Source organism: Chiloscyllium punctatum, chromosome 22, assembly GCF_047496795.1.
Source record: "Chiloscyllium punctatum isolate Juve2018m chromosome 22, sChiPun1.3, whole genome shotgun sequence".
NCBI lineage: Eukaryota > Metazoa > Chordata > Chondrichthyes > Orectolobiformes > Hemiscylliidae > Chiloscyllium > Chiloscyllium punctatum.
The window spans coordinates 61,111,357-61,125,435 of NC_092760.1; the positions used below are offsets into that span (position 1 = coordinate 61,111,357).

Below are 14,079 nucleotides of genomic sequence, written 5' to 3' on the forward strand. Positions count from 1 at the left end.
CTTTTTTTTGGAATCTGGAAGTAAACAAATGGGATCAGTGAAAAGAAAGCTACAATTGTCATTAAAAATCACTTGATTCACCAGTGTTTTTACCCACCCTGGGTCTATATGTGACACCAATCCCACAACAGGAGTTAATTGCCTTCTGAAGTATTCAAAATGAAACACTCCATTAGACAAAACATGCTAGCAGCAGTTAGAAACATAAGACTTAGGAACAGGAGTAGGCTATTTGATCTTTTGAGCCTGCTCCGCCATTCAATGAGATTACATCCGATCTAGTTGTGGTCTCAACTCCACTTTCTTGTCTGCATTCTATAAAAAATAACCTTTGACTCGATTGTTTGTCAAAAATCTATTTAACGCCGCCTTGAATAGATTTAAAGATCCAGCCTCCAGCACCTACTCAGGAAGAGAACTTTATAATCTTAACCCTTTGAAAGATTAAAAAAAACTTATCTCTTATTTTTAAACAAGGTCCCTTTGATTAATTCTTTCTTACAAGAGGGAACATCTTCCAAGTATCAATCCTATCCAGTCCCTGAATATCTTACATGCATCAATAAGATGATGTGCATTCTTTTAAACTCAAGTGGGTACAGGCTCAACCGGCGAGGTTCCTTCATTAGGTAAGCCCTTCAATCCAGGAATGTGTCACCTGAGCCTTCTGTGATTTGCTTATAAAACAATTTTTTTTCAAGTAGCTGTACACCATACTTGGGGTGTGGTCTCAGTGTTGTGAAACTTTACTACTTTTATGTTCTACTCTCGTTGCACTAAACAACAACTATTAATTTGCCTTCTTACTGTACCTGTATACTTCATGACTCATGTACCAGGTCACCCAGAGTGCTCTCCACTACAGAGTTCTGCAGCTTCTTCCGATTTAAATATTATGCTGCTTTTCTGTTCTTCTTGCCAAATTTAACCGGTTCATATTTACCACATTATTCTCCAGTTGCAAAATGTTTGTCCAATTAACTTGCATATCTCTGCAGACACTCCACCTTTTCTTGACAATTTACTTTCTTGGTGTCATCAGCAACTGTAAATACATTACATTTAGTACCCTTATCTAAATCACCTGACCTATACACTGTAAGAGATGAGGATCCAGCAGATATATTTGGAAGTCTGCTAGTTCCAGTTAGCTAACCTGAGATCGATCCACTGAGTCGTAAGGCCCAGCACCAGCCTCTACAACAAGCAATGGACAGTAATTGCCAGCCTTAGCAGTAGCAGCACACAATCTGAAAATGAACTTGATAGAAGTGCTATTCGTTAAGAAAACTGTTTTAAGTGTTTAAGGACTTATTCAAATTCCATCACAAAATGCAAGCTTGTGGCTTGCTCCATTTTGTGACTTCCCAGAATTTGCAATGAACTTCTTAAGATTAAGACTTGTGTTCCTGAAATAAGTGGAAGCATCATTTGCAAGTGTTGTGCATGAGTGTTATAAGATCTCTTAGTTCAGTGTAATGTTTTTCAGTGAACTAGTTCCTTGAAGGGGCTGTACAGTGTTAAGTAATGTTAGGATATATTAATATCTATTCCTCGCATGTTTAAGAGTTCAAATAATCATATCAATTCCTCCTTGCTTTGTAATGTTCACATAAGTAGCCATTTAGGCATAAAATAAACGGCAGAGAATCCTTTACCCTTTTATTTATTCCACCATAGTTCATTCGCCTATCCTAAATTCTTTGTAGCATGACTTAATGAGAGACTTTATACTTACTTTTTCTCTCTGAACAAACCCCATACAGGTTATCTACGCTTGGGCTGCATGGCAAGAGACAAGGGGAATTTTTATGAAGCCTCTGATTGGTTTAAAGAAGCTCTACAGATCAACCAGGTTGGCTCAAGTGAAATTCCCAAAGGGATTTGTGGGTTCTTCTACAAATGAACCGATGAGATCATGACTGAACTAATAATCCTCAACTCCACTTTCCTGCCAAATTCTTGATTTCATTACTGATTAAAAATCTGTTCATCTCTGCCTTGAATATAATTAGCCAATCCTCTACATACCTCTGTAGTAAAGAGTTCTACAAATTCACAACCCTCCAATAGAAGAAATCCTTCCTTATCTCTGTTTTAAATGGGTGACCTCTGGGTCTGAGATTATGCCCTCTGATCTTGACTATCCCACAAAGGGAAATAATCTCTGTATTTAAACTGTCAAGCCCCTAAGATTCTTGTATGTTTCAATAAGGTCACCTCTCATTCTTCTAAATTCCAATAGGTTCAGGCCCAATCTACTCTACCTCCCTCATGGTAAAATCCTTTTGTACCTTGGCTCAATCTAATCAACTTTGTCTGGACTGCCATTAATGCCAGCTTAGCATTCCTTAGGAACTAAAATTCACAGAATTCTAACTGTGCCTTGTTGGCAAGATTTCTCTATTTTTACAGTCCATTCCCTTTGAAATAATTTTTTTTAATTTCCTATTTGGTATTTTTCTTTCCTGTGACATGCTGAACTTGCGTGCCAGCTCTTTCCACGAGTGCACAGAGGGCCCCAAAACCCTCCAAGGGTTTCTGGCAATCTTTCTCCATTTAAATAATTTTCAGCTACTTTATTCTTCATGTCATAGTACATAACCTCCTATGTTTCCCAAATTATATTCCGTCTACCAAGTTTTTGCCTACTCACATAACTGTCTGTATCCCTCTGTCATCCTCACCACTTGCTTTCCCAACTATTTTTACATCATCCGCAAACTTGGTGAGAGTACATTTACTTCTCTCATTCAAATCATCATTATGTATTCTACATAATTTTAGCCCCAGTACTGATCCCTGTGTCACTGTGCTAGTTACAGTTTGCCATTCTCAAAATGGGCTCTTTATCCCAACTCTCTGTCCTTGATTAATTCGGCAATCCTTTGTTAATACACCTTCCCCAACATCCTGAGCTCTTGTCTTACTAAGTAGTTTTAATAAGTAACCAAAACTGCATACAGTACTCCAGATTTGGCCTCACCCTGTATAACTGCAGAATGTCATTCCTACTTCTGAACTCAAATTCTCTTGAATTGAATGCCACATGCCATTTACCTTCCTAATTGCTCAATGGGGCTATCTCAATTTTAATTAACTAGCATGCTAATTAATAATTTAGCTCCTAACAACTCAGATTTTGTCAGCAGAACCTCCTTTATTCCCTCGATGTTCTTGGAATCAATGTGAGCAATGCCAACTGGATTTCTTCCTTCCCACCCCTATTTCTTCTCCAGCCCTGAGGGGATGTCCTTTAATTTAGCAAGTAGGCCTCATGATCAAGCTAAACTATTTTAAACTTTAGGACCAAGTAAACTGTGATTACTTGCCAGATCCTCACCCATTAACTGGCTCTTTTCCCTGTGGAAGAGAAAAAATCAATAGCTGGAGGCTGAAATGTTTAGACAAAAACGACCAAACATTTCTCTCCCTTGTTCCACTTCAGTCCCTGAAGCACTTAACTCTGGCAGTCCATCATAAGTCACAACCTACCGCAGTTGGCAAAGTCTTATTCCAGTTATTTTTCACCTGATATATTGGCATCACCCTTCGATCTCTATATGCAAACCTTTGCACACGTAGGCACATTATCTCATATACATTCATTAAGCATTGAAGACCCAATCAAGGTGAAAGCATCGATGACATTCATACAACCTTCTGCTACACTGTGATTTGCCCAGCAGTTGTATTGAACTACATCTATTTATTTCCTTCTGACTCTTGTGTAATAATGAAATTCGAGCTGCTGCTGTGAAGGAGAAGTCTTTAGGGATGCTTGTTCATGAATTATTCTCAAAAACAACATTTTAAGTTAACCATTTGTTTTATTGTTATCTTCAGGATCATCCAGATGCATGGTCACTGATTGGGAATCTTCACTTGGCTAAGCAGGAATGGGGACCAGGACAAAAGAAGTTTGAACGAATCTTGAAACAGCCATCAACTCAAAATGACACCTATTCCATGTTGGCCTTGGGTAATGTTTGGCTTCAGACTTTGCACCAACCAACTAGGGACAGAGAAAAGGTAAAAGATAATTTATATTTACAATGCATTTTTCACAATTCCAGGGTATCTCAAAGTGTTTTACAGCCAAAGCAGTTATTTTAAAGTGTATTTTAAGGAATCCGTAGTCCTTAAAATAAGTCTGTGGAGGAAGGTTGGAGATGCAAGCATTTAAACATTTTCATGGCAAATCAAGCCAACATTTTAGTAGGTGCCTTAAAGCACTCACTGTTTACAAAATGTCAAATGAAAGCAGACATGCAAAGCTTGAAGAAGGAGATAAAAGATGAAATGAAGTCTTTAATTTTGGACAGTCTGTTTCGGGAGGCCCATGCTCAAAGTTGCCTAGTAACAGCCTTTTTGCTGTTTCAGTACACACCTAGGTGTGTCAGTTCAAAGAAAATCTGGTGGTAAAACGAAAGACCTTTCTCCTGTAATTTCTATATATTTCTTTTAGTAAATTACATTCTGGAAACCTGAAAATGTTCCAGAAATCAATACCTTTAACTTCCTCCTAAACTGTAAAAATTGAACTGTTGCTTCTAATTGACTCCCATCTAAACTAAAGAATGATTTAAAATTCTACTGCACTCAGAACAGGGCAACCCCAATTATCCGAACAGCATGGTTGGGGAGTATTCTGTTCGGATAATTAAATGTTCGGATAATCAAATGTTCAGATAACAGTTTACCCAAGCATTGTGACCCAGAGACCTTTTTTCAGAAAATCTGAAATTCTGATAATTGGTGTTCGGATAATCGAGGTTGCACTGTATTGGGATCTCAGCAACAGGAAATCCATTGGACCATGAAAGTCTTCCCAATTGTTTAGACTTTATGGTTGAAATATTGGCCCACCAGAGTGTTTTTCCCATTTTTTGCCTTTTTAAAGAAAAAAAGTAACGTTTTTTTCATAGTTGTCTTGTGTCTCATGTGAATGTAAATCTACACTGCATCCCTTCCAGTGCAAATCATTATCTTTCCTATGGACCAGAACTGTACACAGTACTTCAGCTCTGGCCTGGCCAAAGTTCTATACAGCTGCAACATAACCTCCCTGTTTTTATAACCTGTCTCTCGACTGATAGAGCTTAATGTACTTGATGCCTTCTTAACTACCCTGTTAACCTGCCGTGTCACTTTTAAGGATTTGTGCTCAAGCACCTAAGATACCTCTGAGTTTCTCAGTAGCCCCAACATTCATACACTAGTTCCTTGTCTTGATGCTTCCGAAATGGTGCTTATTTAGACAGGTTGAGAGAGGGGCAGCTGCTCAGCAGGTGAGGTATAATGTGGATAAATGTGAGGTTACAAAACAGGAAGGCAGGTTATTATTTGAATGGCAATAGTTTAGGCAACAAGACCTGGGTACCCTTGCGCACTAGTCACTGAACCTAAGCCTATAAGTGAAGTAGGCAATGAGGAAGGCAAATGCCATGTTGGATTCATAGAGAGGGGATTTGAGTACAGGAGCAGGGATGTCTTACTGCAATTGTACCAGGGTATTGGTGAGACCACATTGGATTGTTGTGTGCAGTTTTGTTCTCTGTATCTGAAGAAGGGAGTTCTGGCTATGGAAGGAAAGCAACAAATATATATCAGACTGATTCTGGGATAGCACACCTGACAAAATGATGAGAAACTGGATTGGTTAGGACTATGTGCACTAGAGTTCAGAAGAATGGTGGGGGAATTCATAGCAACCTTTAAGTTCTAACAGGACTAGAAAGAGTAAACACAAGAAGAATGTTCCTGATGACCAGGGAGTCTAGAACCAGAGGTCACAATGTAAGGATACCAGGTAAGGCCATTTAGCACTGAGATGAGAAGTTTCTTCACCCCAAGGCTGATAAGTCTGTGGAATTCTCTACCACAGAAAGCAGTTAGGAATGTTTTCAAGGAGATAGGTAGAGTCCTTGGGGTTAAAGGGATCATAGAGTATGGGGAGAAAGCAGGAGTAGCGTACTGAGTTGGATGGTCAACCAAGATCATACTAAATGGCAGAGCAGGCTGAAATGGCCTACTCCTCCTATTTTCTATGTTTCTGTGTTACACTTCCCTCATGCCCAATTTTGGCATCAAGAAGCCAATGAGAATTGGGGAAAACTCCACTCCTTTTACTGCAAAGGAAGATAGTTTCTGCAAGAGATTTCTGCAAGAGTTCTTCAGGCTAATCATTCTCAACTGCTTTGTCAATGCGTCACCTTCCATTTGTGAGATCAGACATGGGGATGATTCTGCAACAAAATGGGACTAGTTTAGTTTGGGAAACTTGGTCAGCTTGGACAAGTTGGACGAAGAGTCTGTTTCTGTGCTGTATGACTCCATGGTTGATCAGAAAATTGCATGATGTAGTGTTGAGTACCATTTGAGAATTCTTAAGGTGTTGAAGCAGCCTATGTCCATGTGCAGCAAAACATGAACACCATTTAAGGCTTGGGCTAATAAATGCCAGGCAATGACCACCTTCAATAAGAAAGAATCTGATAGCAGCATCATCTCTGAATCTCACACTGCTAACATCCAGTAGGTTACTGTTAACCAGGGAGTTAGCTGGACTATGTACTGTCAACAAGAGCTGGTCAGAGAGTGGGATTTCTGAGACAAATTACTCACCTCCTGACTCCCCAATGACCATCAGTCATCTACAAATACAAGTTAGGAGTGTAATGGACCACTGTCCACTTAGCATGGTGAGTACAGCTCTGACACCCATTAAGGAACTTTGTCACTATCCAGCACAAAGCAGCCTGCTTGATTGGCAATTCTTGCACTGCTATGAAATGGTAGCAGCAGTTTATAATATATACAAGATTCAATGTAGCAATTTACCAAGGCTATTCTTCCAAACCTGCAACCTCAACCAGTTAGAAGGATGAGGATGGCAGATGCATGGGTAAGCCACTGCCTGCAGGTTTCCTTCCAAGGCACGTGACATTTCAAGTATTTGGAAGTATTTTTTTCGCTGTCACAGGATCAAAATCCCGGAACATGTTTCCCGGCAGCTCCATCAGTGCTAATACTGCAAGGACAACAGCAGATCAAGGAACTGGCTTGCCATTGCCACCTTGAGAGAGTAATTATGGATAGGTAATAAGTGTCAGTGATGTCCATATCCTGTAAAATAATTTTAAAATTTTTTACAAATGGAGGGTGTTAAAATAGAATTTTAGCACCAAAATCATGTTATATTTAACATGCTATAAGGCTCTTGGTTATCACAATATGTTGTCTGACTCAGTATGTGAAACACCCTACAGCATTGCCTGGCATGTACAATTTACAATATTGCATTTAGGTCAAGGTCTTCATTCTAAATATCACAGAACTACAAAATTATCTCAGATAATTTTGGATTGGGATATCTGGTTGGCCTGGACGGGTTGGACCGAAGGATCTGTTTACATGCTGTACATCTCTATGACTCTATAATCATTTCATATTGCATTCATATCATCTGGAATTAAATCTAGCAGCACCTCATTCATTATTTGTGACCACAACCAGCTAAATTACGCATTGAAACTATTCAGATTATGCTCCAGGGGTAATGTTGAAGGTCTTGCAGTGTGGAGAGCAAAAGATGCCTTTAAACATTTAAGTACAAGGCTCAACACAGAAGGGCTTATGCCCGAAACATCGATTCTCCTGCTCTTTTGATGCTGCCTGACCTGCTGCGCTTTTCCAGCAACACATTTTTCAGCTCAACACCAAGTATACTGAGTCTCAGAGTCTATGTTGGAGTAAATGGTGCATGATAATATCTGTAAATCTTTAAATCCCCAGCAGATTAATTAGCTCACTGCTTGAGGGTGTGATAAAAATATAAATTGATATTAACCTGGGGAGAATATATTTTATTTTGTTAGTACTTAATAACTTGAGATGTGATGTTTTTCATACTTTATCTGCTTTCCCATTTACTAGGAGAAACGGCACCAGGACCGGGCACTGGCAATCTACAAGCAAGTGCTTCGGAATGATCCCAAGAATTTGTATGCTGCTAATGGCATAGGTAGGTGCTGCTTAACATTTTAACAGAGGATGAGGAATAGAGGGCACCAGTTAGAGATTGGTTAGCCTAACTTTTATTGTTCAATATTTGTTGGACTCTAGCATTGAAGATAGGGGAACTGAACATAGAGTCATACAGCACCGAAACAGACCTTTCGGTCCAACCAATCCATGCCGAACATAATCCCAAGCTAAACTAGTCCCACCTGCCTGCTTCTGACCCATAGGCCCTCCTTCATCTTGAAATTGTTCAGCTAATTCAGAATGCAGTAGTTTTCATGACAGTCGGACATGCCTAATAAATTTGATTGAATTATTTTGAATAGATGACTAAAGTGGTTAGCATGAGTGTGTCTACGTATGTTATTTTTATGAATTTACAAAAGATATTTAATAAAGTTTGACAATTTAAAAAATTGATAGAATTTAAGTATTGCTAGCATAATAAACTGTTAACCAAATTTGAAGCATTTGGAATCAAAGCCATATTATTGACTTGTTTAGGAATTTAGCTGAACAGAAGAACACGTAGGCATAATCTATTGGTACTTGAATCAGCAATATGTAGCAAGTGATGCCATGTTTGGATTTGTTGGAGCTTCAACCTTCACTGTTTTTATTAGTAAATTAGTTAATGGGATAGAAAGTCAGATGTCCAAATTTACTGATGACACAATATAAGATTTTTTCGCTTTCATAGAATACAAATATCACCGCAATTATCAACATTCCTTGCGTATCCTTAATTGTCCTTGACATGATGGTGATAAGCCACTTTAGACTCTAGTCTTAAGTACACCCATGGTGTGGTAGGAAGGAAGTTTGAGGATTTTGATCCAGCAACAATGAATGAATAGTGTTACATTTTCAAGTTATATGGCTTGAAAAGCAACTTGTAGATGATAGTGTTCCCATATATCTCCTTCCCTAATTCTGCTAAAGGTCAATGGCTGCAGAGTGCCATCAGAGAGGTTTAGTGGGTTGCTGCAGCGCCTCTTGTAGATGTTTTTGCACTTCCCTTTTTGTATAAAACCCAGGATCATACATGTGTTATTACTTTGTTAACCTGTGAACACCACAACAGTGATTTGAGAAAGTTCTTTTTACCTTGTCTCTTGATAGGTGCTGTATTGGCACACAAAGGGTATGTCCGTGAGGCTCGTGATGTATTTGCCCAGGTGAGGGAGGCTACAGCAGAAATAAGTGACGTCTGGCTAAACCTAGCACATATCTATGTAGAGCAGAAACAGTATATAAGTGCTGTCCAGATGGTAAGTGTCAACTATATATTTTATGTAAACATTAGGGGGATCCTTGGCGGATGTATCTAGAGAATTAATAATGGGAGCAGAGAAATGATGGACAACTAAAACGAATTTTAAACTAACATCCCAAAGATAAAATAAAAAGGTGTTAATGGAAAGAAAGATCTTGTAACAGCCTCTATCAAAAAGGAAAATATATTTGACAAGCTAATGGCACTGACGCCAGACAAGTCACCAGGTCCTAATGGCCTTCATTCAAAGGTTTTAATGGATGTGGTGACTGTTTTCTAAATAGTCCAACTCATTGGATTTTATTAATGTTCTAGTGGATTGGAAAACTACAAATGTGACTCCCCGTACACAACAGGAAGGAGACAGAAAGCAGCAAACGATAGGCCAGGTCGCTTAAAATCTGTCATGTGGAAAATTCTACAGCCCATTATTAAGGAAGAAATAGGGCATTTAGAAAAGCTTAACATAATCAGAGTCAACATGTTCTTGTGAAAAGGAAATGTTGCTAGAATTCTTTGAGAAAACAAAAGCAAAATTAATAAAGGAGAGCTGGTGTATTTGGAAGTTGGATTAATGGTGCTGGAAGAGCACAGCAGTTCAGGCAGCATCCAACGAGCAGCGAAATCGACGTTTCGGGCAAAAGCCTTTCATCAGGAATAAACGTCGATTTCGCTGCTCGTTGGATGCTGCCTGAACTGCTGTGCTCTTCCAGCAGCACTAATCCAGTATTTGGTTTTCAGCATCTGCAGTCATTGTTTTTACCTATTTGGAAGTTGGTCAGTGATAGGATTCTCTATTTTTTGCTGCAAATTGCTCCCATAAATAGTATATTGCAGATTGTTCTTCCTATGAAAAGACTTAGCTGGAAAATGCAGTGGGAGACTGCACAAATTCACTTTTTATGGGCTTGTAGTGCTAACCATTGGCCTCTGTTGGATTGGCAGAAAAAAAATTTCGATAACACCTTTCATTATCTCAGGAACTCCCAAATTACTTTCCAATCAATGAAGTACTTTTGAAGAATGATCACTGCTCTAAAGTAAGATTGGATCCCAGATTCCAGAAGAGAAGTAGTGGGAATTTGTGACAACTCTTGTGTTTTGTTTCCATTAGTATGAGAACTGTTTGAAGAAATTTTACAAACACCAGAGCACAGAGGTATTGCTGTTCTTAGCAAGAGCTTATTTCAAATGTGGAAAGCTTCAGGATTGCAAGCAGACTTTGCTGAAGGTAATTCCTTTTTAAGTTTGGAAGCGTCTAATTTTTGTGTCAAGACTTGGAACACATAAAGCCCATAAAGAGTTTTTGTGGTTATGACTTTGTTGTTCTTAATATTGTTGAACACTTCAGCCCCAATTTGAAATTATGTAATATTTACAGCGCAGGTATAGGCTGTTCAGCCCATCTGGTCTGTATTAGTGTTTAATCTCAGTGAGTCTCTTCCCATTCAGTTTAATTTAGCTCTATTAATAAAATCTTTCATTTCTTTCTCCCGCCCTTGTCTGCAAAGGTATTTCTCTTCATTGCTCCATGTGATGGGAAATTCCACATTCTAGCCATTCTAAATTACTTTGGAGAGACAGTCATGCAGCACGGAAACAGACCCTTCAGTCCAACCAGTTTATGCCAACCATAATTCCAAACTAAACTAGTCCCACCTGCCTTGCACTTGGCCCATATCCCTCCAAAAATTTCTTATTCATGTACTTATCCAAGTATCTTTTAAACATTGTAACTGTACTTGAATCTACCACTTCCTCTGGAAGTTCATTCCACACACAAACCATTGTATTTTTAAAAAAATTTGCTCCTCGTTTCCTTTTATTAAATCTTTCTCCTTTCACCTTAAAAATATGCCCCCCCCTTAATCCGCAAGGGAAAAGACACCTGCCATTCACCCTATCGATACCCCTCATGATTTCATAAATCTCTATAAGGTCATCTCTTAACCTCCTATTCTCCAGTGAAGAAAGCCCTAGGCTGTCCTATTTGTGCTCTGAAAACTCCCCATCATTTTGTTTATTCCAACAGGGCTGTTGCATTGATCCCAACTTCATAACTTAACAATTCACTTCTGCACTTTGGTTCTGAACATCTATTGACCTTCCATTTAGAGAATTCGGTGATGAATTGCACATGCTCTCTCACACTTTTATTTTGCTTGAAGGTGAGGCTAAAGCATTTGTAACCATCTTCTGTATAGTGATTGATCCATCGAACTGCCTCCAGTTGTCTCCATTGTAAAACATTTGAATTAGGTTCCTCAAGCCTTTTCTGCCTTTTCAATGAGATTATGGCTGACCCGATTGTGACTTCAACTGCGCTTTCCTGTCATTCAAGAATCTGTTGATTGCTTTAAAAAAAATTCATTCACCCTCTCTCCATGACTCTAGGGAAGAAACTCTTAAATCTCAAAAGAAAAAAATTCTCCTTATCTCCATTTTAATTTATTTTTAAAATCCATTAATCATCCTAGATTACGGTCATTAACAATTCAGTTCACTTGATGCCATATCAGGAAACAGCTGGAGGATGCATTAAATGTCAGAGGTCTGACAACATGCCAGCTATAGTTCAGAACCTTTGTGTTCCAGAATTAGTTATGCCCTTATTCAAATTGCTCTAATATAGCTACAGCATATGGACTGCATCAATTCAGGAAGACAATTTACCAACTTCCTTGGAGTGGCTCATGGGATGGTCAGTACATGCTGGCTTTACTAGCACTGCTCACGTCCAAAGGACAAATTTGAAGAAGGTTTTAAAATAATACCTGGTGTATGGCTGATTTTCCTCTTCCAAGCACTAGGTCTAAGAAGGTCAATTGGAACAACTGTGTTGCCACACTAGACAATAAGGACAACATGCATAAGACTGGGAATTGAGCCAATAATGTCTGTAATCTGAAACAACCCAGCATAACTCCGTGTAGTATGCAGGGGTCCTAATTTAGGAATACGATCCCATACAGGGGTGATTTTAAAGATCTGACAGACAAGCGCTTATGAGCAGCTATTTTACATTGTCATGCACTATGTTCCAACTTGTGTATGATTTGGCTTGTGAGTGGACCCAAAAACAGAACCTCTTTGGAACTGAGGGATCACCTGTACATTGAAATGCTGGTGTATGAGGTTTGTGTTAATTTAGGAAAGCAGATAGGATATCCACTTAAGAGCAGAGGTTCAACAAATAAAGGAATGGTTTGTGTTCACAGGCCAGGCACGCGGCCCCTAATGACACCGTGCTTATGTTTAACATGGCCTTGGTGCTACAGAGATTAGCCACCTCTGTCCTCCGAGATGAAAAGAGCAACTTGAAGGCAGTATTGAACGCAGTCAAAGAACTGGAACTCGCCCATCGGTAAGATGTGGTGCATAGAGTTAAGCGCACAAAAGCTCAGGACGTGTTCCTTTCTTTAAGCTCTAATCCTGTGTTTTTCATCTTTCAGGTATTTCAAATATCTCAGTAATGCCGGGGATAAAATGCGATTTGATTTGGCTCAAGCTGCTGCAGAGGCAAGGTGCATGTCTCATGGTGCTAATAACTTGCATTTTACAGTGGGCTGTCATTTATTGTACAATTTTAGTTAGTTGTAAAGGATGGTGATCTAACCAAATGATCTGCTAGAAAGAAATTAGAGTAAATCTAGTAGGTTTGGAATCACATATAAACCAAAACCAAGAAAGATGATAGATTTCCTTCTCTAAGAAAAAGTAAAATGCCCAAGACAATTAACAGTAGACAAAAAATTCTGTAATCCACAAAAAAAAAGTCAGATCTAAAGCTTTTACTCTCTTCTCATTTCCATGCTTGCTGTTAATCAAGATTCATATTCTCAATCTGCCTTAATGTGGTTTAAACTTGCTCTAGATTATTAGTCCAGTATCACCAGATCACCATAATCTTTGTTTTATACAGCAAAATTTTTTGAAGAAAGTGTAGTCAAGACAAAAATTGTCAGGTATGAGACCTTGAGATCATAGGACCGGTGACCTTAAAGCTGGTCAAAGAGGTAGAATTTAAGAGAGTATCATAAAAGAGGAAAGAGGCCAGAAGGAAGTCCAGAGTTTAGCACCACAGCCGAATTAATGCAAAAAGGGTATAACATGTTGAAAGAGACCACATTTTAAGGAGTGAGGAAATCTTTCATGTTTAGGCTGGAGGAGTTTACAGAGATAGGAAAGGATGTTGATTTGGATGGAGCTGGGAGAAGGGTGTGGGAAAAGGATGAGAATTTTAAAATTGAGGCTTTGCTGGACTGGAAACCAATGTAGATCAGCAAACACAAACATGATGGATGAATGAAACTGGAAGCAAGTTAGGATACTTTCTCCTGGCATATGTTTAGCAATGTTTTGAATGAGCTGAAACTCACTAAAGGTTTAAGATGAGAGGCCAGCCTGGAGAGCCTTACACTGTGCAGGTGATAAAAGCATGGATAACTCTTTCAGCATTTTGCACTTGTTTTATTAGCCCTGGGGGTATTTGTCTGTGTATGTGCATATTTCAGACAATGCTCTGATCTGATGAGCCAAGCCCAGTATCATGTGGCTCGTGCACGCAAACAGGATGAAGAGGATCGTGAGCTGCGCTGCAAGCAGGAGCAGCATAAGGAAATGCTGAGGATGCAAATGGTCAAAGAACAGGTCAGTAGCTCCATGACTTTTCAACCAGGAGCCCTAGTTTGTGATCACACAATGGAATCTCGTGGGGCTGCTCTTAAGGGAGAGATTTCTTATTATATACAAAGAACTATGTTGATAATATTTTCTGA

General features: G+C 39.0%; 1 protein-coding gene across 1 annotated transcript in view; it reads left to right on the plus strand.

The window, feature by feature from the left end:
* Nucleotides 1-14,079, plus strand: part of ctr9 (CTR9 homolog, Paf1/RNA polymerase II complex component) — a 58,615-nt gene that overhangs the window by 19,514 nt on the left and 25,022 nt on the right. The window contains exons 13-20 of the mRNA XM_072592467.1: nt 1,767-1,855; nt 3,847-4,032; nt 7,939-8,026; nt 9,148-9,296; nt 10,416-10,532; nt 12,520-12,665; nt 12,754-12,825; nt 13,816-13,951. Coding sequence (XP_072448568.1) covers nt 1,767-1,855; nt 3,847-4,032; nt 7,939-8,026; nt 9,148-9,296; nt 10,416-10,532; nt 12,520-12,665; nt 12,754-12,825; nt 13,816-13,951 — 983 coding nt within the window. The remainder of the gene's footprint in view (nt 1-1,766; nt 1,856-3,846; nt 4,033-7,938; nt 8,027-9,147; nt 9,297-10,415; nt 10,533-12,519; nt 12,666-12,753; nt 12,826-13,815; nt 13,952-14,079) is intronic.